This window comes from Cydia pomonella, chromosome 19 (assembly GCF_033807575.1).
Source record: "Cydia pomonella isolate Wapato2018A chromosome 19, ilCydPomo1, whole genome shotgun sequence".
NCBI lineage: Eukaryota > Metazoa > Arthropoda > Insecta > Lepidoptera > Tortricidae > Cydia > Cydia pomonella.
Window position 1 is genome coordinate 13,659,085 of NC_084721.1, and position 23,931 is coordinate 13,683,015.

The 23,931-nt window shown below is 38.7% G+C and overlaps 3 protein-coding genes across 5 annotated transcripts in view; all 3 read right to left on the reverse strand.

The window, feature by feature from the left end:
- The window catches only part of LOC133528233 (uncharacterized), a 140,023-nt gene that overhangs the window by 37,012 nt on the left and 79,080 nt on the right, over positions 1–23,931 (reverse strand). The gene's annotated exons all lie outside the window — the stretch shown is intronic.
- Positions 19,179–20,048, reverse strand: LOC133528509 (uncharacterized protein K02A2.6-like). Its single transcript, XM_061865897.1, has one exon. It carries the CDS (start codon positions 20,046–20,048, stop codon positions 19,179–19,181), a length of 870 nt encoding a protein of 289 aa, XP_061721881.1.
- On the reverse strand, positions 21,910–23,535 carry LOC133528363 (uncharacterized). The gene is made up of 2 exons (XM_061865726.1): positions 22,377–23,535; positions 21,910–21,969 (listed from the first exon to the last, which is right to left on the reverse strand). The coding sequence occupies exons 1-2, from the start codon at positions 23,319–23,321 to the stop codon at positions 21,955–21,957; spliced, it is 960 nt and encodes a 319-aa protein (XP_061721710.1). The 5' UTR covers positions 23,322–23,535; the 3' UTR covers positions 21,910–21,954.

Consider the following 23,931-nt stretch of genomic DNA (forward strand, 5'->3'; position numbering starts at 1 on the left):
AATTTTTTTTTTTTTTTTTTTTTTTTTTTTTTTTTTTTTTTTTTTTTAATTTATTTAGAAAACAAACAGCCTTTTACAAATATGTCTAAAGTAAATGAACTAAAAATAGGCCTAAAGTTTCCTACATTACTAAGAAAACTATTACATGGAAATGTAAATTACGCAATTATAAATTACCGGTTTAGTTGTGTGCTACATGCAAGTAAGTTAAGAAAACATACAAAAGTATGAAAAATATGACTGGAACCAAATTGATCAATTTCTAGAAAACAAAATTTGCCGAACTTTGTTCTTGAACACGGACAAACTATGAACAAAAATATCTATATCGTTAAGAGATTCATTATACAAATAACAAGTGCGCCTAAAGAAAGAGTTTTTAGCATACTGTGTGCCACAGGAGGAAATAGAAAATGTGGGTTTAGAACGTGAGTGGAAACGAGAGATTTTGAAGGAAACGCTATCTAATAAAAGGTTAGAATCTATGTGATTTCTAATAATTTTAAATAAAAATAAAACATCTAGATATGCTCTTCTTTTCTCCAATGGAGGGAGACTATGTTTAGCTGCTGACGAAAAATAATCACAGTTATAGCGGCCGGTTCTGTAATCAAGGGACTTACAAAAAATTTTCTGAATCCTTTCAAGTCGTGACTTATGAATGCCAAAATGTGGGCTCCAAACAACACTGCCAAACTCCAAAATACTACGGACGAAAGAGTAATACAAAACTTTTAACGTGAATGTACTTTTGAATGGTTTACTTAAACGCAAAATCATTCCTAATTTTTTATATGCTCTCGCCACAATATTATCTATGTGTTCAACAAAGGAGAGTTTAGCATCCAGAGTAATCCCTAAATCTCGGATCGACGACACCCGTGAGACACTGCCACCAGCTAACTTATAATCGAAAGTTATAGGATTATGTTTACGGGAAAATGTGATAGTGTAGCATTTCTCAGCGTTTAGAATTAAGTGATTTCGCTGACAATAGTCCTCAAATTGTGACAAATCGGATTGTAACGCAACACAATTATCATAATTCCTAATAGTCTTATATATTTTTGTGTCGTCTGCATAAAGTATGTGGGATGAAGACTGAAAGATAGTATCAATATCATTTACATATAGGACAAATAGAAAAGGCCCCAGGTGAGAGCCCTGGGGAACCCCTGAGGGAACGGGTAGAAACTTCGACCTATGACCCTTGAGTGCAACCGCCTGACTTCTATTACTAATGTAAGACTTTAACCACCTAAAGAGGTCACCGTGTATGCCGATCCTGAAAAGCTTCTGAAGTAAAATTGAATGATCTATTTTATCGAAGCATTTAGAGAAATCGGTATACACGGTATACATACAATTTTGTATACAATGTCATGAGGGATTAAGACATTGCGTACGTTTGTGTCATTTCTTTCCACGACATTTTCATCAATGCCACTCATATTACAACGGATTTTTTTATGAAATTATGAACTCTACGCGCGAGTAGTAAAATTCTATGTTGAACAACATTGTTAAGTGAGATAAGAGGTTGCGTAGGTTTAATTTTTTAATGGCTTCCTGAACGCGTGAATGATCCATACCGTGTTTTCTTCTCACGATTTAGAGTTTTCCCTATTGAGGAAAAACGGAAGAGCTGCGGAAGTCTAGTTGCATGCAATATGGCAACTTTCCTGTGTATATTTTTCATGAATCGTGTGTGTTTCTTTTACATAGAGACATATATATTTTACGTTGTATTTTCTACTGAAGTAAAACATTCGTTTTTTAAACGTAGGTTGTAAGATCTTTGGATTATGTAATAAGGGGTTAGGTGGACCCTGGGGTCCATTAGGAGGGAAAGTACCATGATAAGGAGGCAGTATTGTAAAATCCATTAAGAACGTTGAAAGTAAGTAACTAAGCGGTAACTGATTAAAAGTGAATAAATAAACTTTTAACAAGGAAAACTGTCCGGTTGCACTCCAGGAGAAATCATTAAAAGTTTTCAATCTTCGGAAACGAATTATGAACTCTACGTATATATTTTAAAGCTCAATTTTTTTTTTTTTTTTTTTTTTTTTTTTTTTTTTTTTTTTTAATTTATTTAGAAAACAAACAGCCTTTTACAAATATGTCTAAAGTAAATGAACTAAAAATAGGCCTAAAGTTTCCTACATTACTAAGAAAACTATTACATGGAAATGTAAATTACGCAATTATAAATTACCGGTTTAGTTGTGTGCTACATGCAAGTAAGTTAAGAAAACATACAAAAGTATGAAAAATATGACTGGAACCAAATTGATCAATTTCTAGAAAACAAAATTTGCCGAACTTTGTTCTTGAACACGGACAAACTATGAACAAAAATATCTATATCGTTAAGAGATTCATTATACAAATAACAAGTGCGCCTAAAGAAAGAGTTTTTAGCATACTGTGTGCCACAGGAGGAAATAGAAAATGTGGGTTTAGAACGTGAGTGGAAACGAGAGATTTTGAAGGAAACGCTATCTAATAAAAGGTTAGAATCTATGTGATTTCTAATAATTTTAAATAAAAATAAAACATCTAGATATGCTCTTCTTTTCTCCAATGGAGGGAGACTATGTTTAGCTGCTGACGAAAAATAATCACAGTTATAGCGGCCGGTTCTGTAATCAAGGGACTTACAAAAAATTTTCTGAATCCTTTCAAGTCGTGACTTATGAATGCCAAAATGTGGGCTCCAAACAACACTGCCAAACTCCAAAATACTACGGACGAAAGAGTAATACAAAACTTTTAACGTGAATGTACTTTTGAATGGTTTACTTAAACGCAAAATCATTCCTAATTTTTTATATGCTCTCGCCACAATATTATCTATGTGTTCAACAAAGGAGAGTTTAGCATCCAGAGTAATCCCTAAATCTCGGATCGACGACACCCGTGAGACACTGCCACCAGCTAACTTATAATCGAAAGTTATAGGATTATGTTTACGGGAAAATGTGATAGTGTAGCATTTCTCAGCGTTTAGAATTAAGTGATTTCGCTGACAATAGTCCTCAAATTGTGACAAATCGGATTGTAACGCAACACAATTATCATAATTCCTAATAGTCTTATATATTTTTGTGTCGTCTGCATAAAGTATGTGGGATGAAGACTGAAAGATAGTATCAATATCATTTACATATAGGACAAATAGAAAAGGCCCCAGGTGAGAGCCCTGGGGAACCCCTGAGGGAACGGGTAGAAACTTCGACCTATGACCCTTGAGTGCAACCGCCTGACTTCTATTACTAATGTAAGACTTTAACCACCTAAAGAGGTCACCGTGTATGCCGATCCTGAAAAGCTTCTGAAGTAAAATTGAATGATCTATTTTATCGAAGCATTTAGAGAAATCGGTATACACGGTATACATACAATTTTGTATACAATGTCATGAGGGATTAAGACATTGCGTACGTTTGTGTCATTTCTTTCCACGACATTTTCATCAATGCCACTCATATTACAACGGATTTTTTTATGAAATTATGAACTCTACGCGCGAGTAGTAAAATTCTATGTTGAACAACATTGTTAAGTGAGATAAGAGGTTGCGTAGGTTTAATTTTTTAATGGCTTCCTGAACGCGTGAATGATCCATACCGTGTTTTCTTCTCACGATTTAGAGTTTTCCCTATTGAGGAAAAACGGAAGAGCTGCGGAAGTCTAGTTGCATGCAATATGGCAACTTTCCTGTGTATATTTTTCATGAATCGTGTGTGTTTCTTTTACATAGAGACATATATATTTTACGTTGTATTTTCTACTGAAGTAAAACATTCGTTTTTTAAACGTAGGTTGTAAGATCTTTGGATTATGTAATAAGGGGTTAGGTGGACCCTGGGGTCCATTAGGAGGGAAAGTACCATGATAAGGAGGCAGTATTGTAAAATCCATTAAGAACGTTGAAAGTAAGTAACTAAGCGGTAACTGATTAAAAGTGAATAAATAAACTTTTAACAAGGAAAACTGTCCGGTTGCACTCCAGGAGAAATCATTAAAAGTTTTCAATCTTCGGAAACGTAACAATTTTCATAAGGAACAACAATAGTTTTATTTGGATGCATTTGTTACATAAATCTAGCGATGTCATTACATTATACAGTAGACGCTCGGTATTCCGGCGCTTGCCGTTCCGGCACGCCCATCGGGCAATTATCAACTCAGGTTACCCGCCCTATAATCCGGCAGATTACACTACCGAACGTCGGATTACAGAGCAGTTGTATTTGATATGTTAAACTTATTTGGTATACATAAAATGGTTATTTCCCATATAAATCCAATAACTCGACAGTTCCAAAATCCGAAATAGGGGGAAGTTACTGTATCTTGTATTTTGGCATTTATCGAACATAAAATTGGTATAAGGCTTTAGATGGAGAAGGAGTACAGAACTGATAGTGAGAAAAACAGAATTTCGTTCACTGATTATTTTGTTTCGTGACCCTAGAAAATTGTGCAATCTATGATAAATCTTACCCTCGTAAGGCCCAAGGTCCTAAGAACTTATTTAGTTCGATGAAATTTAAATCAAATAAAATCAAATTTTCAAACAAAATAAAATCAACTGTATTCCCTGCACTATAGGTCCCAATTTCAGTGGCTAATTTTTGATTTTTCATTGGTATGGCTGGGCCTTAGGAGGTTATGCTGCATTTGTTTATTAGCTAAATTCGCGAAACATGATAAGCACAAATTTGCAATATTGATACAAAAATTAAACAATACATTTTTTAAAGATTTTTATTGCCGTGAGCTACAAGTTTTTAACTCCATAAATAAGAAATTTGGTCAATTTTTTTCCAAGTTTTAATCCTGGGAGCCTAGCCTAGATAGCAATCGCATATCAACAAATACAAATCGAAAAGAAAAAAAATGTATCGATATCGTGATGACAGATGCAACGAAGAGTCACGTGATCATTTCCATACATTATTTCACTTTAAATTGGAGTTTTTTTTTATCAACGATTATCACTTATTTAGACCTTCGGGAGCTCCAACATACAGAAAAACGATTGCTGCGCCATCTGCAATTCTGCATCAAGTATTACGGGTTTATCCTCATTATGCGAGTTTTCGTAGGCGTGAAACACGTTAGTGACGTTCACATGACGCAAGGCGCACGCGCCGTGTCGGCGGTGAAAGGCACATGTAACTTATGCTAATGTTTAGGTTTTGGGAGTTGTGTAAGTAGAGAGATAGAGTACAAGAGCAGCTAGATAGGAGTACAGTCAGCATCAATAGTAGCTGATGAAACAACGCGCCAAAAGTATGTGATATTCCGGATAACTTTTCTAAATATAGATAATTCTCTAAGAATCACCTTCAAAAGAACATCATTTAAAGTCTAAATTGTCTACATATAGAATCATCAACTTTTGTTAAGCTGTTACAAAATGGTAGATACTTTTGAAACCTTGTTTGATCCGCTACTTTTGATGCTGACTGTACATCCATGCAGATGGGATATATTCGTAGGACTCGCTTTTAACTATATGAACCTACCCGCCGCCATACAAATTACAATCGAAGTTAGAGACAGACCAAGCTAAGTTGGCAGTGATTTTGATAGCCCAGACTGTGCAAGTGTTAAGTAGACGTCATAATTTCATAGAAGTCTGACGTTTGATATAACACTTTGACAGTCTGCTATCAAAATCACTGCCAATTTAGCTTGGTCTGCACATGCTTAATTACTAATTAACGCTTTAAAACACGTCATATTTGCTAATATGTACAGTCACGTGTAAAAATATGGGTCCACGCAACTTAGTAAAAAATATGTCCATAGCTCTTAATTCGCCGACATAAGAGCTATGGAACATATTTTTGAGTAACTTGCATGCACCCATATTTTTGCACTCGACTGTATCTATTAAGTCTTATTTATTTAAACTTTATTGCACAAAAGAAAAACTGAATGTACAAAAGACGAACTTATGCCATGACTACATGAGATTCTCTACCAGTCAAATCTTGTTGTGGTAGTTTCAATGTGTCAGTCAACGCTATTATTCCGTGACAACGGCAAAGCTAAAAGGAAGGTTTTTCATAATTGCACGATTTATTAACATAATAACAATTATAAAATGTACATAATGCCAGCCTTCGTAGATTTTCATCAATACCGTTAATTTCCCAATAGCTTGGGTAAGTATCCGCTTGTAGAAGGAAGTCGATGTCACGCGCCATTGTTAGTAAATAATCCGCGCTTGCGCATTGCTGTTGATCATGAGGCCAATTTATAAATCCAAACTTCCCCAGGAACTTCCTGTCTCGCGCAGCTACACTCTGGAATGAACTGTCGCGTGCGGTATTCCAGGACCTTCGAACGTTCAAGAAAAAGCCAAAGGGATAATCTTAAAGGTCGGTAACGCATTTACAATCCCTCTGGTGTTCCGTGGGCGACGGTAATCGCTTACCATCAGGCGATCCGTCTGCTCGTTTGCCTCCTATATCATAAAAAATATTGTGACATCAAAATTATATCCAAATGATAACCGTCGACCGTGCGTTTCGCTCGCGCCGTGAATTAAGTGGAAAGGGGACGACCGCTTCTACATGCAAAAGTAGTCCTCATTTTCTTCTCTGGATAATGACATTATGAGTACCGAGATTGTAAATAAGCTATTATTAAGATTGAATTAGGATAAACTTACTTAGATATAAGTAGGTTTTACTGTAGTTAACTAACAAATAAGAACTGTAATTTGGCCTGAAATAAATGTATATTGATTGATTGAATAAGGAAAATATTTTTACATCATTTGATGTATATTATTATTTTTTTTCGTTGATTATTGTAAAAAATAGGAGCGAAAAACAGTTTTCATACAAGTTTTTAAATGCTGCTTACACTCTAAATAACTAAAAATTTGAAAAAAAAAAACAAACGTAGGGGCATGGCTGTGATCGATATACAACAAATTGTGTCAAACTATTTTTAATAATGTTAATATCCAAAGAGGAAAATGAGAACCACGTTTGTTTGAAAAGGCGATTTCCCGCGGGTCCTCCACTTTCGTCTTAACGCTCGAATGACATCATTTAGATATCATTTTATTTAATGTCACAATGTAAGTTTGAATTGGCCTCCATTTGTTGTTTTTGACTAAACAAAGACGTACTGTATGCTGCCAAACCAATCCATCAATAGAAAAAAGCAGAAATTCAAAATTACAATGGGTGATCATGATCGACCTTTTGCGACATGGGCGACCGCTAGTTGCATGAAAATAACAGGAATCAAAATATTTCATAAATAGTTTCATATTTTCCACCCATCTACATTATATGTATAAGTACAATACTGATAGGTAAATAGAATACAAAGTAACAAACCACTGAACTAGGTACCACACCGCATAAATATTCAATGATGGTAAAGAAATATGCCTACGATTATGAAGCACTTCCTCTCGTTTAACAATTTAAATGAGCTACGAGTATTATACAATATTGACAGTTCTTTCTCTTCGTCCCATGCAAATCCGTGACCTTACGGCGAACTTTTATGGAAAGTTGCTTAGACTATGGTGATTTTGAAGGCCTGAGGGTCTAACCAAGATAACAATCGTCTGGGCCGTAGCGAACGAAACTCTAATGTGTCTCTGTCGCAGTTATATTTCATTTAATTTCATTTATTTCCCACATATAAGCTAACAGTATTTCACCCACACGCTTACATGGTATACAATAAAAAAATTAAAACTAAACAGTTGTATGTACATAACAAGCGTAACACAGACCAATTTAATACAGAATTGAAGATTATTTGAAGGCGACAAAATTATATTATTTTATATGGCAGAGTGATAGAGAGACAATACTGTTTAGTTCGCTACGGTGCAAATAATTGGCATCTTGGATAGGCATTCTGATTTATACTGGTTAATATGTATTTAACCCACACCTTTGGATTGCCGGTCCAATGCGTTACCAATTGCGCCGTCATTCACAACTATGAAAACGTCACTAGCGACATCTGTACTTTAAGGTTTACAACCTTACCCAATGTGGGACGAGTACTTTCCACAATTAAAAAGGAAAATAAATATTTACATTTAACATAACTTAAGACTTTAACGTAGAAAAACTATCTAGATAATTTCCCAGTATTTTTTTAAATAGCAAGACATCACAAAACACAGTAATTATATAAACGCAACATTCTAAGGAAAGAAAGGCAAAGTAAAACAGACAGTTTCAATGACAATGAACTTCCATTGAAAGAAAGTGAAAACACCGACTTTTAAGGAATGCCGAATGCCGATGACGAATCGAGTTAGCAACACTCGGCGCAATGAAACGACCCGTGTCAACCGTGTGCAATCGTTTCACTTCGCAGTTTTATTCTGTGTGTGTACATAAAAAGTTTTTTAAGTTACACTTAATGATGACCACGTAATTATTTTTTGAAAATTTACCGAGCGGCAAATGTACTGCAATCGTTACGAGACATAACATGATATTAAGAAATACGAACTTTTTATGCCGATTTTTTTTGTATGGTAAATATTTTAATTGTATTTCTAAGCAAAATTTATCTCAATACACTTCTTAGGTGCTATGCTAACCACCGTTTAAATATTTGCCCGTATGGAATTTACACGCTGTAGAAACATTAAAGCATTTATTTTATAATCATAGTTTTCGGGTCGTACATACACAGAATCAAGGCGGCTACCGGGAAAATCGTAATTCGTCAATTGCGGGCATTTTTCTCTGTCACTCTAATTACGTCTTAGTGAGAGTAAAAGAGAAAGATCCCCGCAATTTGCGAATTTCGGTTTTCGCAGTAGGCCCCCAGGTTTTCATTCGTTCTGAAAGTTAATAATATATATGTGACTTTAATACCGTACTTTTAACCTGCGTCCGGAACAGTTATATGGTATGAATAAGGGTACATCCTTAATTTTCGCGAACAGAATGAGACATCGTTTGTGAAAAATCAGGCGAAAAAACCGGCCAAGTGCGAGTCGGACTCGCACAGGAAGGGTTCCGTACCATTAACTATAAAAACGGTCACCCATCCAAGTACTGACCCCGCCCGACGTTGCTTAACTTCGGTGATTGGAAAGAAATATTTATTTTATTCTGTTTTTAGTATTTGTTGTTATAGCGGCAACAGAAATACATAATCTGTAGATATTTCAACCGGCTAACTATCACGGTTCATGAGATAAAGCCTGGTGACAGACGGACGGACGGACGGCCGGACGGACAGCGGAGTCTCAGTAATAGGGTCCCGTTTGACCCTTTGGGTACGGAACCCTAAAAACAAACACAAAAAAGTTTGTTCACTCCGATTTGCTGAGGAGGGAGTTTTGAGCGCCGCTTGTGTGAATGATATATGCATAATATTGTCAACGTTATGTAATATCAATAGTTTGAGAGTTTAACAGTAGTTTTTACATTTTAACCAATCCCTCGCGTCATCAACTCATCGTGAGGAAACCTGCATACATCAGCGTAGAAATCAAAGGTGTACCTATATGCAATCTTCAACCATTGACTCAGCCCAGAGGCCTGTGTCCAGCTGTGAGACGTATATAGGCTGAATTATCTGTATAATATTTTGTTTTATTTATTCACTGATGCAGTGAAGTTCAACAAGGCTTAAAAACTTATTGCTCCCACGCCCGGTTCAAATCTGATTACAATATAAACGGTCGATCTTTGAAACGAAAAGTGAGTAAAGGTTCATTTAATTTTATAAGCGGCTTACTTGGTATGCAAATTAAATTTACAAATATAATGGTCGCATTCAGCTTTGCTTTTTGTAAAGAATAGTTGCCATTAAACTTTTAGTCTAATCTCAAATGTCAGAGATTCGATTTTAGGTTGGCATTGTCTGATATAATCGGGTCATACATCGCTGCATGTATTGTTGCAATAATTGAACTTTGTGTACTGTTTTGGATTGACATTTGACAGCAACTTTCATGTTTCAATTAAGTTGAATGAGAATGTAGGCCTGTTCTATTTTGGATTATAAGGGTCAACTTTCTAGTTTTACATTTCATTAAATGCAGCGGTGACGCCTTAATAATTAATATGGCTTATATTTCCCGAAATCTTTTTTCTTTTGCTTTTTTACCCTTATTCTTTATACTTAGGTTTGATCTTAATTGGTACTATGGTTTTAAGGACTCTTAGTTGGTTATCATATATTCTTTGTAACTAAATACGTCTAATAAATACATTCTGCCATATCTTGATAAGTCTTTTACCTCATGTTTTTAAATAAAGGGTAAACCAGCTCGACGTGACTTTTTACTGAAAACGATTTATTTATTTTTTTACCTTTTACTTATGAAACTAAAATAATGAACATAAATGTTACATATTTGTTACATTTGCGTTTTATAATTGTTGCATTTGCGGAGACTTATTTTAAAAAAGTATTTTTCAATAAAAAAAGTCAAGATTGTTTACTCTTTTTCTAATGTTAAATAACGAAGTTAATCACCGATTCTGCCAATGTCAAATACAGCAGAGTAGCCTAAAAGTATTATATATAAGGTAAAAACAACTGTTGCTTATGTAGGTAACTGTTAGTCTGTAGGTAATAGGTATGTCAGTTATATAATAAAAAACAACGATGAACCAACCCAGTGCGTGCTGCTTAACGGTTATATAAAAATTGGCCAAGTGCGACAGGCCAAATAGGAGGTCACGGCTTTTCTAATGTACCTACCGTATAATGTACCTACTTTATCTATCATGTATATGTATTTACATATCATGATAAATACATCGATTTAAAGCAGACATTTACCACTATTTATGTGATATACTTAGTTATCATATACCTATAAAACTGACGAGACCGGAAACGTAATCATTGGACCCGAAGCAAGACCAAAGTTAAAGACATCATGGCCGTCATAGCCCAGAGAAATTGGATAAGGGCGGGGCACGTTGCAAAGATGAACAAGAGTCGCTGGACAAGACGAGTCCTTGAGTGGAGGACCAGAGCGGACAACCGAGGGAGCGCTAGACTACCGCAGCGCTGGGTAGACGATATCCGACGAGACGCAGGTTGGGACTACTTGAGACTGGATAAATCGGGCACAAGATCGACAGCAGTGGAAGAAGAGAGGGCCTACATCCAAGATTGGATCACCATAAGGGCACCATGATGATGATGATGATATAGAAACTATTGGAAAACTGTGTACAATCAAGGATGACTCACGTTAGACCGGCCCGGGGCCGGCCTGGGCGTAAGATACTTCGTTTTCTATAGTTTGCATCACGTGATAGTCTAACTTTAGTCATCCTTTACCCAGTGGGAACTTTTTATGGTACCTGTACCTATAAGGTATGTAAGTATAAAAGGGCAGCGAGCAGTACACCCGCAGTGACACCAGCTACACACACCGTCCCCAAAATGACGGCCACCTGACCACCCCACCATTCGGTGGGAAGCGACTCGCGACAGCCGCCGCAGCCGAGAGGCGGTAGCGGCCCCTCATACCCCCCTGACGGGGGGTATCGACAGATCACTCACTCACCCGCAGCGAGACTAGCGAGAGCGAGTGCCCGGTGCGGATATTATGAGGGAGTGTTATATAGGTTGGCTTATTAAATAAGACCTTTGTTTCTCAGTTGTTTACCAATCATAATTAAACAGAGCACAAACCTACGTATTACCTACGTCCGAACATTAATACGCCATTAATGCACTAATTAAAAAGCTTCCCCATAGACGTTTAAAGCGTCTGTAGTATACAAAGCATGCAAGGCGTGGGTTAAACAATGCCCTTAAACAAAGGGTTTTTATTTTTTATGCGCAGGCATGCTCGCACGCGCATGAATACTCGTAATGTTTGTGCCCGGCATTTTTATTCGGAGAGTGTTCTGGAATAAATTATGGGATCTTACACAAATCAATCTCCGAGTCACATGAATAAAGCACAATAAAGCTTTTGTGCTCATCATGCAAAAATAGCTTTTACGAGATTCAAACCCCGGACCACCAGCGTGTGATCAGCAAACCAGTAGATGAGCCGCCTGATGGGAAGCGGGCACGGTCGCTCGTTGGTGTCATCACATGGACATAAGCAACATCGGAAAAGCAACTTTTGCGTTGCCGACCCTTGAGAACCCTGAATACCCGCTTCTTGAAGAACCCCATGCCAAAGCGCAAAGGACTCAGGAGGTGACTTATTCCACATTCTGTACGTTCTGAGAAGAAATGACCCGCTTATTCTTGGTGTCATTACATGTATTTATTTCAGACTCTGCGTCCATAAAATTGTTAGTATTACAAGTACTTAAATTCAGGAGTTAGTGTCTACATGCTACAAATATATTAAAATGATAGGTAGGTAAGATAAAAAAAAATATGTCGTTTGTATGGACATAATTCCAGTGCTCCTATCAGGGTATATTTGTTAAGAAGACCACTCAGGAGGCTGTTGGTACTCTCTCGTCCTCTGCGTATCACGGAGGCAACACGTTTCCGCAGTATGGTTTTAAAGCCATCCGTGTTGGTCGCTAGAAACATACGTGACGCACTGCACTGCGAGGCAGACCCTATAGCATCCTGAAGACGTTACTATACTGGACTCTTAGGCTATTGATGGTTCGAATGTAATTGATTAATAAAAAATTAAAAATCCTATCGTGTCTTTTTCGTTCTACCTCTTCAAATGGTACATGTACGAGCATGTAATAAATAGGTATACATAAATAGCATTACGAGTTCCCGGTGCTCCGGCATTTGAGCAACTAGCGCACATCAGTGACGCCCGAATGCGTCGCTATAGCGCTAATAGTACAGCCATTCACAGTAACTACCCATTAGCCTATCGCTATTATGAATTACCGGTTCATTTTTAAAATTAAAGGCTTTGATGGTAATCTAGATGGGCTAGGATTTATATAGTAAACACCCGTATAATGGAACAGGCACCAGTAATGGGATTGTATAGACAAATCCTGTAAAACAAGTAATTACCATCAGTTTTTAATCGCTGGCAACATTTTATAAAAAACAAGAGCTAAAGAGCTGCTTAAGTTAAATTTTTCATTGATAGTTCGAAAAGTAATGGCGCCATACATCCCATGACTGGAGCAAAAAACCATAGTTTTGATTGGTTAATAATATGAAACCAATTGCAGTAGCTTTCATTAAATACATAGAAAACATAAAGGACAAATTGGACATTCAACTTTTAAAATAAAGCGGTAGAAATTTTACAGATGTCGGTGAAATATAAAAAATACTCCAAGTTTTCTCTTAAATGTACAACGTATTTATGTTCTATGCAGACGAAATCGCGGGCAGAAGTTAGTTTGAGAATGAATGCTATGGTGATTGCTTTAGTAAAAAGAAGTCCAAATATTTAAATAATTTTCTAGCAAAGATAGGCTGAATAACATTTAAGTGCTCAATAAACCGCACGGACGGAGGTCATTGATGCCGCTTTCTCGATTTCACTACTATCACTTACCGCGTATCGTGTGCTGCCGTTTCTAAACGCTAAACAAGCACTAGAATCCGAACCGAGTGAGGGATGTCGAGATCCGACGCCGCACTAAGGTGCAAGATGTGTCATTACCAAACTAAAATGGAGTTGGGCGGCCATCTTGCACGGCAGAGTGGCATGAGGACCAAAATGTTAAAGGATGTTGGCCGCTTGCGGGCGAAAGGAGCGGCTGGAATCCGTTGGTTCGTTAGGTGGACGACATTCGGAAGGTTGCGGGTCACTTCTGGATGAGATAAGCTCAGGATCGTGACCGTCACTTATCTCAAAGAGAGGCATATGCTCAGCAGTGGGCGGTAAAATAATGATATGATGATGATGAAACTTCAAACATGCCACTGGTTGTGTTATTGGACCGAGATCAGTGGCGAGCAGATGGTGTTGGAGGGCATGACACACTTTGGGTCGATGCGGCAGAGGAGTAAGTAAGTAAGTACTTGTCTGTAGTTCCCTTAATCTGGAGGTATTACGTATATTAAAAGGTATTTTAGAGACTTTTCGTTATTTATTAAATTAATAAACTTAAAATCGGTGTGAAATACAATATGTTGAAAATAAGGATGAGTTGGATATTTATGCAACTTCACTCCTCACTATTTAATTCGCAAACAACGACCTTCTCTCGCATATGAAAAATGTTCAAACCGGGGAATATGCCACCTCTATCGCTGGTTTACAAAAATGAACTCTAAGTTGTACCAGTCACGGTTGCTTGAATTATAGCAAAATTAAGTAAAACACAAAGTTTAAGATTGTCAGGCCGTTTGTGGACGCACTAAAATCCTTGTACTTTGGTTTTAAAAAGTGAGCTTTATAATTTAAGCATGAAGGTTGTTTTTTATATATTGTGAAAAATACAAAGTTAAGGTATTTGGGGACATAGTGGAAACTAACGGGCGATTTACGCGTCGAGTCTTGTTGTTAGAAAACGTGCACTACTTAGCGGAATAAGGGTGTAACTGACTTTAATTTTCATATTTGATACGTCATTGTTATAACACGCGTGCAAAAAGTGAGAAACATTGGTTTGAATTTTGAACTAGCTCTTTGTATGCATATAACTACTACTAAGTTCTAGCTAGGGGTTTACTAGCATACTTATATTTGGGTCACACATTTAGGTATTGTATGCTTAACGCACGTCTTTCTTGTAGACATCGCAAAGTTAAAAGAATCAAAAGCTAATGTTTACGCTGCACCCTTAGTGTGAGGCCTCACTGGTGCGTTGCGTCACGTTTTTTTTCGTCTACCTTGAGCACTTTCAATATTAGAGTATTATTCTCTAAGTTATAATAGAACACTTCATGTAGAACAGAAAACATCAACGCGCCTTTAATTCAATAGGTATTAAAATCGTTTCCCTAGTTGGTTTTATTAAGTTGGTTAACTCGCAGGAAAGTAGGTATACTAGACTACGTACTTATCTTTTCGAATCTCGTACTTTTGTTATACCTCTCGCGTCAAATGATGGTCCTTATGACAGTTTCTTCAAGTCTCTCTTAGTTAGGCTTAAATAAAAAAAATAAAAATAAATATTTAGTTGGCTGGTCTCTACCAGCCAATGTCGTGTGGCAATCAGGCTTTATAAGGCAGAGGGAATATATTCCCCATCTTTTTAAACTAAAGGGTTAAGTCCGCATTTTGTAACTGTATATTTTTTGTTGTGTAATAAAGTGTAAATTAATAAATACATATTTTTACCATATATATTATTAATTAAATGATACATTTCTAAATAAATCCATATAAAAATGAACTGTCATAGAGGGATCATCATTCGACGCGAGAGGTCACACAACAAACCATTGTTTTATTCCACAATTGTTATGTTATGTTAAAATGATCGTTAGCTATACCTAATATACTTACCTACCTACTTTACTCTTTGGTTAGCTATCAAGCTACTAACTGTAATACTTTTCAACAACTGACTGTTATTTTTAAACACAGAAATCCTACCTTTTCCGTATATCACGCGTATGTTTGCCGCGACAATTAGATATGTGTGATAGTGCCGGCACTTTCACCGTCGGTGTCGTGCGCCCGCGCATGCGACATACCGCGTGTGAAACCGAGAGAGAGCGCATTGCCGTGTCCACACCGGGGTTCTCAATCTTACACATATTTGTGTAATATAAAAATGTGTTTTGCAATATTATATAATTGAATGCTATCAGTTATTTTACAGACATCAGCAGCAGAAATAGTTAAGCCAGTGAAATGTTTAAAATAATATCGTAAGTTTATTGTTGAGGCGTAATGTCAGGAAAAGAAGAAAACAAAATATATGGCGCGCCGTGTGAAATTGCAACGGTAGATATGACCGTCGCGCGGGATTTTTTAGGATTTTTTCATGGTGTTTGCCTTCGCATAGCAAACATTATCTTATTCCTATATTTACGTTCCTCGCTGCATCTGAAACTCGCAACTACCTAGACTTCCTCGAGTCAATCCGGTGTGAAACGAACGGAAGTCACACTCGTATTTTAATGTCTTTCATTATGTGTGTTTTCACATAAACTACTATTATATGTAGCCACAAAGCTAAATAAGAGAATGCTAGTCATGGCAACGATATAATCTTGACAATTGTACGACGTGACAAGAGTGTCAAATTACTTTATAAGCTAAGAGCTAGGGTAACCTTAGGGTAGCTAATAGGAGCCCATTAGAGCTCTGTTGAGAAGACTCTGAACTGAACCCCCATAAAAAAAGACTCATCACACAAATGCCCTTACCGGGATTCGAACCTAGGACCATCGGCTTCAAAGACAGGGTCACTACCCAAGTACCCACTAGGCCAGACCGATCGTCTGATGGGTTCAAAATCGCAAAATACGGCCAGCATAAAAATAAACTGTTTTGCTGTGTTTTTTTATATTTGTAAATGTTATTATTGCGTAATTATAACATCGATATTGATTTGATAATGACATTGAAATATCGAACATCTCTGAAAAAAAAGGAATTTGATTTGTCCTCGTTTCTTGTATCAGTCGATATGACTTGTTGAGTGTGTGATGAAATGCCACAATGGCGGCGGTCGTAAGTGTAACATGCGGTTCCCGAACATATCATAGATGTTATGTACATTATCAGGCATTATTTACATAAACTACTACATATTACAATAAAAATGTGTTTAAATCGCTTTTAACACTTCTAACACAAAATCCAAATTTGGGTATCTCCATCTCTGTCATTCAAATCTAACAAGAGCATTAGAAACGGAGACAGACGATCTGACACATGTTCGCGATAGCCACGTTGGAGACAACGGCATTAGTCTTTAGCGGGTTATGGTGATGAAAAACGGTCTTAAAACTTTGAGAAATGGCTCCAGGGTCGCTACCAAGTGTTTTAATATCATAGCACTACCATTTGCGTCTGACAAGGTCACGAGGATCTCTGAAGAAAGGTCATGTTATATTAAAATTAATCTTGTCTTTCATTATTTAGATGTCAGAAGGCGAATTCTGATTTTAATAACAGTCGTGATTGTAGTAAAAGTGTTTTTAATTAAAGAAATGGGACTTTTGACACTAAAAGACATAACAAATCCAGATCAACTTCATTACCTGTTATTAATATTAAAATACGCCTCCAGATATTATTTATTTATTTAAACTTTACCTACTGTAAGACACAACTGTATAAATGGATTTAATGTCTTAGACATTATCTACCAGTCAACCACTGGGTCAGACCGAAACTTGCAGTTATACACTTGCAAATATTCCGAATTGTTTGTTCAAGACGATGGTTGAACCAGAGGTCTCATAAAGGGAATCGACCAGAGCTTGGCTCCCGTATTTTTTTTTGCGGATGCTCTTGGCCGAGATGTATTATTGAGTATCAAGTCGCTTTAAACAGGTTTTCATCACACTTGCTCGAAAAATATCTTATTTCATGCAGGTTTACTATAGGACAAAGGCTTACATTGTTTCCACGTGAGTTAAGGATTGTGAAAAAAAAAGTTATAACTCCCTAGGGAGTTATAGCGTTTTGTTTTATTGATACTAATTTAAACGAATTAACTAGACATAAATGAGTTTTACTTTTAAAATATTAACGTTTATAATGTAGTATTCTTGTTCATGTTTAAAAGTATTTAATCTGATTAATTTAATAGCTGTTTGAAATATTTTTACACAATTTTCAATTGTGGCTGAACGTCGGATAGGCCTCTGCCTTCGATGCCTAGCCTTTCAAAGAATGACAATATGGCGGACGAATGTTTGAAACATCGTATATAAGAATTATTTCACTTAAAATTAAGTTTTTTCTTCGCAAGTGTGATGATAAACATTGTGTGTAATTTCGGGGGTAAGAACATTGATACTCGAGTCTTTAATGCACTCCAGCCTGCGCCTGTCGTGAATATACAGACTCTCGTACAATATTTCACTACTATTTATGTCATATGCTAACAAAATATTTTTTATGATTTCAAGTAATATTTGTATTTTGTGCCAATTGTGCCAATGATAATGATGTAGATGGCATTTCTCTAAAGCTTCACAAGTCCTAATTATATCTTAAGGGCTAAACCGTTCCACAATTAAAAGGAACTTAAATTGTAACGAATCGATTCCATATTATAAACTGAAATAGATGTCATATAGGTACCAAAGAACCGTAATTCTGTAGGTAAGGGATTGGTATAAGAGGTGCAAGCACGTACTGATAGCTCTTTTGAGTTCGTCAAAGTCGCCGAGCCTTTCAAAGATTTCATATTTATACACGATCAACTAAAGCTACCAAAAATGTATATCTCCTATATAAATAATTTTTGATGTTGATTGTTTGTACAAATACAAGTTTCTATTATTGGTACAGACTGAATTGTTTGTATTTTCCGTTCAGTTCGTTAACAATTGTCTGATTGATAGTTACCGGACTAGGCAACCTCGTTCGGTTCAGCGCCCTGAGGTTCCGTTTGTGTGTAACGTGGAAAACTCCACAACAGCCGGTTTGGTCTATAAACAACTTATTTCCAGTAGATTTTAGTCATAGTTAACCCAGCGCAATCGAACTTTCGGCCGAAACATGACTTTTAAGCAGAAACCTGCCGAGCCAAAACCGATAACAAATCTTGCGTCGATACGGTACACTTTATTAGACGATCGGGGTCATATCGATATCTCTTTCACCCTACCTACGACCACGCGAGTGTGAACGAGAAGTTTTACGATTCCTGTCCTCAGTTTGGTTTGCGTCTACTATAGTAATAACCCCTTATCGTAGCTAGGCCCCAGTCCCCCGGGTCAAGCTAGCCCTAGTTTGTATCCATTACGCTAGTTCTAAAGCTCATCTATAATCGAACGTATTTAGAGGGTTTTATCTCACGCATGGCTAACTTCAGGCTAGTTTGTTTTATATTATCGAGGATAAGTGTTTAAGTTCAGGTCATAACTGAGAAATATCTGCTTAGGGCCCAGGGAATCCAGGATATGAGGAGATCACTGAAACACGTCCGTTCGGTATTGCATTTAATCGATCGACAAAGACAGGTACGAAATCTACCCTCTATTGTGGTAGCATAAGTCTACCCACATACATTACACCTCCACCCTTAATTACTAATACATGTTTTGCTTACTAGTAAAGCGAGTGACAACAAAACTAGGATACATAACATAATAATTTAATCAAACTCGAAGCCATATCTTTGCACGGCCTTACGAATGCGCTTGGGTCGGCCCAAAGGGGACTCATTACATTCCGTGTGACTGGGTCCTGTGTTCAGGGATACAGTCTCTACAGATAGCTGGGGTGGTTCCTTAAGATCGGGTTGAACCACAGGTTCCGGCGCGCGCGAACCCTGAGTCGCCTCCGTGTCATTAACCGCGGATTCCTCGCCTGCCGCCGTCTCCGACACATCCGACAGGGTCACTGTATAACTGCTACGCCGTCTTTTAATCTGATCTAAATGTCTTTTTAGTTGTGGACCACTTTCCCTAGCTATAATAAAATTCCGGGAACCTACTTTCTCCTTAACCTGACCACTTAACCAGCTTCCCCCGGCGTGATCTCGCGCCCACACTGAATCGCCCACGTTAAGTTCTCTAGGTTTCCCTCCCGCGTTCAACACTTGTTTATCTTGAGCTTGCTGTACCCTAGACTCGACCTGCCGAGTACCCCTTAACAAGTCTAGCCTCGATCGTAGTCGTCTACGTTGTAACAGCATAGCTGGGGCTGACCCTGTAGAACTATGCTCAACGTTCCTGTACATCATGAGATATGCTTGAAGAGCTTCATCCACATCACAACCATCTCGAAGTGCCTTTTTAATAGCTCGCTTACATAACTTAACCGCATTCTCCGCAGCGCCATTGGAGGCTGGGTGGTAAGCTGGCGTAAATGTCATTTTGATGCCGTTAATTTCCATAAAATGTGCGTACTCCTTAGACGTGAACGGAGGACCGTTGTCCGAAACTACTTCTAAAGGCAGCCCAAAACGAGCAAACGTTTCCCGTAACGATTTAATAACTCCCCTCGCAGTAGTTTTAGCCATTTTGAATATTTCTAACCATTTCGTTGCTGAATCTATGATGACTAAAAAAGTTTCGCCATGGAAAGGTCCTAGGAAGTCAATATGTAATCGCGACCAGGGCTCTGGGTTATACGGCCACGGTTGCGGCGGCGCTCGCGGTGGCGCAGCGCCCTCTAGGGCACACGTCGTGCACTGCTTACCTAACTCCTCGATCTCACTATCTATTCCAGGCCACCACATCACACTTCGGGCGAGACTCTTCATTTTCACGATACCTAAATGACCGACATGTAACTCTTTGAGTAAGTGATCTCTCAAAGCCTCTGGAACCACTAACCGATAGCCCCAAATTATACAACCCCGGTCTATATATAATTCATTGCGCCGCAGGTAATACGGCTTAAGGGCGTTATCGTTACAACTAGTAGGCCAGCCGGACAGTAAAAACAGAAATATTTTCTTTAGTACTTCATCCTTACTAACGTGATCTTGTACCATTTTCCTCGTAATCGGTAGGAAGTTTTGGATAAAATTTAAATATGTGACTTCTTTCCGCTCGCTCTTCTCCTTACCCACCGGCAAGCGAGATAAAGCATCGGCCGCGTTCCCGTCACTCCGCACATACTCGATGGTATAATCGTAACCAGCTAAAATAACCGCCCACCTCTGCATACGACTTGCAGCCATTACGGGTACGCCTACTTTATCGCCGAAAATTGTCACCAAGGGCTTATGGTCCGTTCTTAGAATAAATTTTCTACCATATAAGTATTGGTGAAATTTCGGACTCCATAAATTATTGAAAGTGCCTCTCGTTCAATTTGCGAATACGACTTCTCTGCGGCGTTAAGCACACGCGATGCGTACGCTATTGGTCGCTCGGTGGCGCTAGTGTCGCCGGCGCCGGGCACAAGGTGCGATATGACAGCACCCACCCCCACACTACTCGCGTCAGTGGTCAGAATTAGGGGAAGATCTGGCGAATAATGTGCTAATATATCGCCAGAAATCAACATTTGTTTTACCTCACTAAACGCGCGCATGCAAGCTTCACTCCACTCATACTTCACATCTTTCCGCAAAAGTCCATACAGAGGCGCTAGTATAGTGCTTATGTTCGGAACGAACTTAGCATAATACATCACTAACCCTAGGAATGACCGTAACTTCGCTACATTATTTGGAACCGGTACCTGCTTGATCGCTTCAATCTTTTCAGGGCATGTATGCACGCCGTCCTTACTAATTACGAATCCAAGATATGTTACCGAGTCAGCAAAAAACGTACATTTATCCTTTTTAACTCTTAAACCATATTTCCTTAACCTTTCAAAACACTTCGTTAAGCGTGTCTATGTGCGAGCGGTCATCGACCCCTGTTATAATCAAATCGTCCAGAAAGACACCGACCCGAGGCATATCCGCAAACAATTGCTCGAGTTTCCTCTGGAAAATACCGGGACTAGAGGCTAGCCCATATATCAGTCTATTGTACATAAATAAACCCCTGTGGGTGTTAATTACCGTATATTTCTTAGACTCATCATCCAATTCAAACTGGGCGTAAGCTTGCGACAGGTCTAATTTAGTGAACTTACTTCCCCCGTGCAATTTAGTTAGCAAATCTTCTACTTTCGGTAAAGGATAGTGGTCCACTTCTAAACTTTTATTTAGCGTTAACTTAAAATCAGCACATACCCGTATGGTGCCATCTTTTTTAACTACCGGCACTATCGGCGTGGCCCAGTCGGAGGTGGCGACAGGCGTGATGATGCCGTCGCGCACCATCTGCTCGAGCGCGCGCTCCACCGGCTCGCGCAGCGCGTACGCCAGGGGGCGCGCGCGCAGGAACACCGGCCGCGCGTGCGGCCGCAGGTGGAACCCGACCGTGCCCCCGGTGAACCGGCCCAAGCCCTCCGCAAACACCTCACAGTATCTGGAACTGAATTCAGTCTCATCAAACAACTTGTTCACATTAGCAATTTGTTTACATACCAATTTTGACCTATCAATGATATTAAATGCCCTTATCCAACGCCTACCTAAAAGGCTAGTTTTGCCATTTTCAATGACGTATAAGTCTAATTCTTTACAAAAACCATTGCACTGCACTTTAGGTGTTATTTTACCTACAGGTTTTACCTTTATATCTGTATAATAATTCAGCACTAAATTACTTCTTTGTATTTTGCAATGAGTAAACAATTTTTTATAGCATTCTAAACTTATGCACGAAATCGCACTACCTGTGTCTATTTCCATATTTAACCACTTCCCCGCAATGTTAACATCTATGGTGTATGGCTCACACACAAACGATTCGCTGCTATTTAGTGAAAAATTGTTTACCTCGTCGCTTTCGCTGCTGTCCGAATGGTCCAAATACACAACCTTCTCTTCCGTCACGTTGTATAGGGACGAACTTCCGCGCAGCCTAGGACACACCCTTTTTAAGTGTCCTTCTTGGTTACATACTCGACAGACATACTTCCTGAATTTGCATCTGTCGGCTTCATGCTTTGATCCGCACACCTTACACGTTCCATCTAAATCCATATTATTATTTTGACCGAAGCCTCGCATCTTTCCGCTGCCCGCTCCGCTCATGGCGCTTGGACCGCCGCCGACCGTTATCTTCCCGCGGCCCGCTGTTCCCGCCGCTCGACCGCCGTCCGCCGCCGCCCGGCCCCGGCTCGCCCGACCCAAATGATGCACGGCTGTCGTCGCGCCCGCCGCTGGTATACTGTCGCTGGTTCGATTCCGAGCACAGTCTTCTACTAGCGCCGCGTTGACCTCGGCCGCCTCCATGGACACGGCGAGCTTGTACGCCCGGTCGAACGTGATCGTGTCGTCCTCCGTGAACAGCTTCTGTCTGATGTCGTCGTTTAATAGGCCGCACACGAACTGATCCCTCAAGTTCTCCTTCAAGCTATCCCCTGCGAAACTGCAGTCCTTACTTAATTTTTTAAGATCCGTTACAAAGTTCGCAATACTTTCATCACGCTTTTGCACACGTTGACGGAATTTAAAACGTTCTGCGAGCAAACTCGGCTTTGGATTTAGATGACCTTTCATCAGCGCGACCAGCTGGTCATATGTTTTGCTCGCCGGTTTCGCGGGTGTGCACAAATTCACCATAAGTTCATACGCATTTCCGCCCATCACTGTTATTAGTGTAGCCACTTTCACTTCGTTTTTAACATCGTTTGCAACGAAATATTGTTCTAAACGGTCAACATACAGCTCCCAATTGTCATTGACAAGGTCAAACGGTCCGACTTTTCCCACAGGCATGTCGTACACTGTTTATCACGAACTTTACACTTTTAAAATGCACTAGTGTCCAATTGTTCTCGTCGCCACTGAGAAATATCTGCTTAGGGCCCAGGGAATCCAGGATATGAGGAGATCACTGAAACACGTCCGTTCGGTATTGCATTTAATCGATCGACAAAGACAGGTACGAAATCTACCCTCTATTGTGGTAGCATAAGTCTACCCACATACATTACAATAACTAGGGTCGTGGGTGCACAGATTAAGATTCTAACTCGTTTTTTCTATTTCGGAAACCTAAAAATATTAGTGAAATAGATAAAATGATGACAATTTTGATTCAGATTTAAAGTAAGCGACATGCATGGGTGGTTTTCACCTCTTGAGAGCCTAACGCAAACACTAAAGTTCGCTTAATGCGGACATCTTTCTTTGTCAATCTAATTACGCCTTAATTGGAGTAAAAGAGAAAAAATTGCGAATTTCGGTATTCGCTGTAGGCCCTTTGATAGGAGAATAAAAGTGTACCAAGATTTTACGTAGAGTATGAACTGTCGTTAAAATTGTACCCCGTATAAAACTGGTGTAGTGTACAAATTTAATCAAAATTAAATGAACTGAAAGAAGT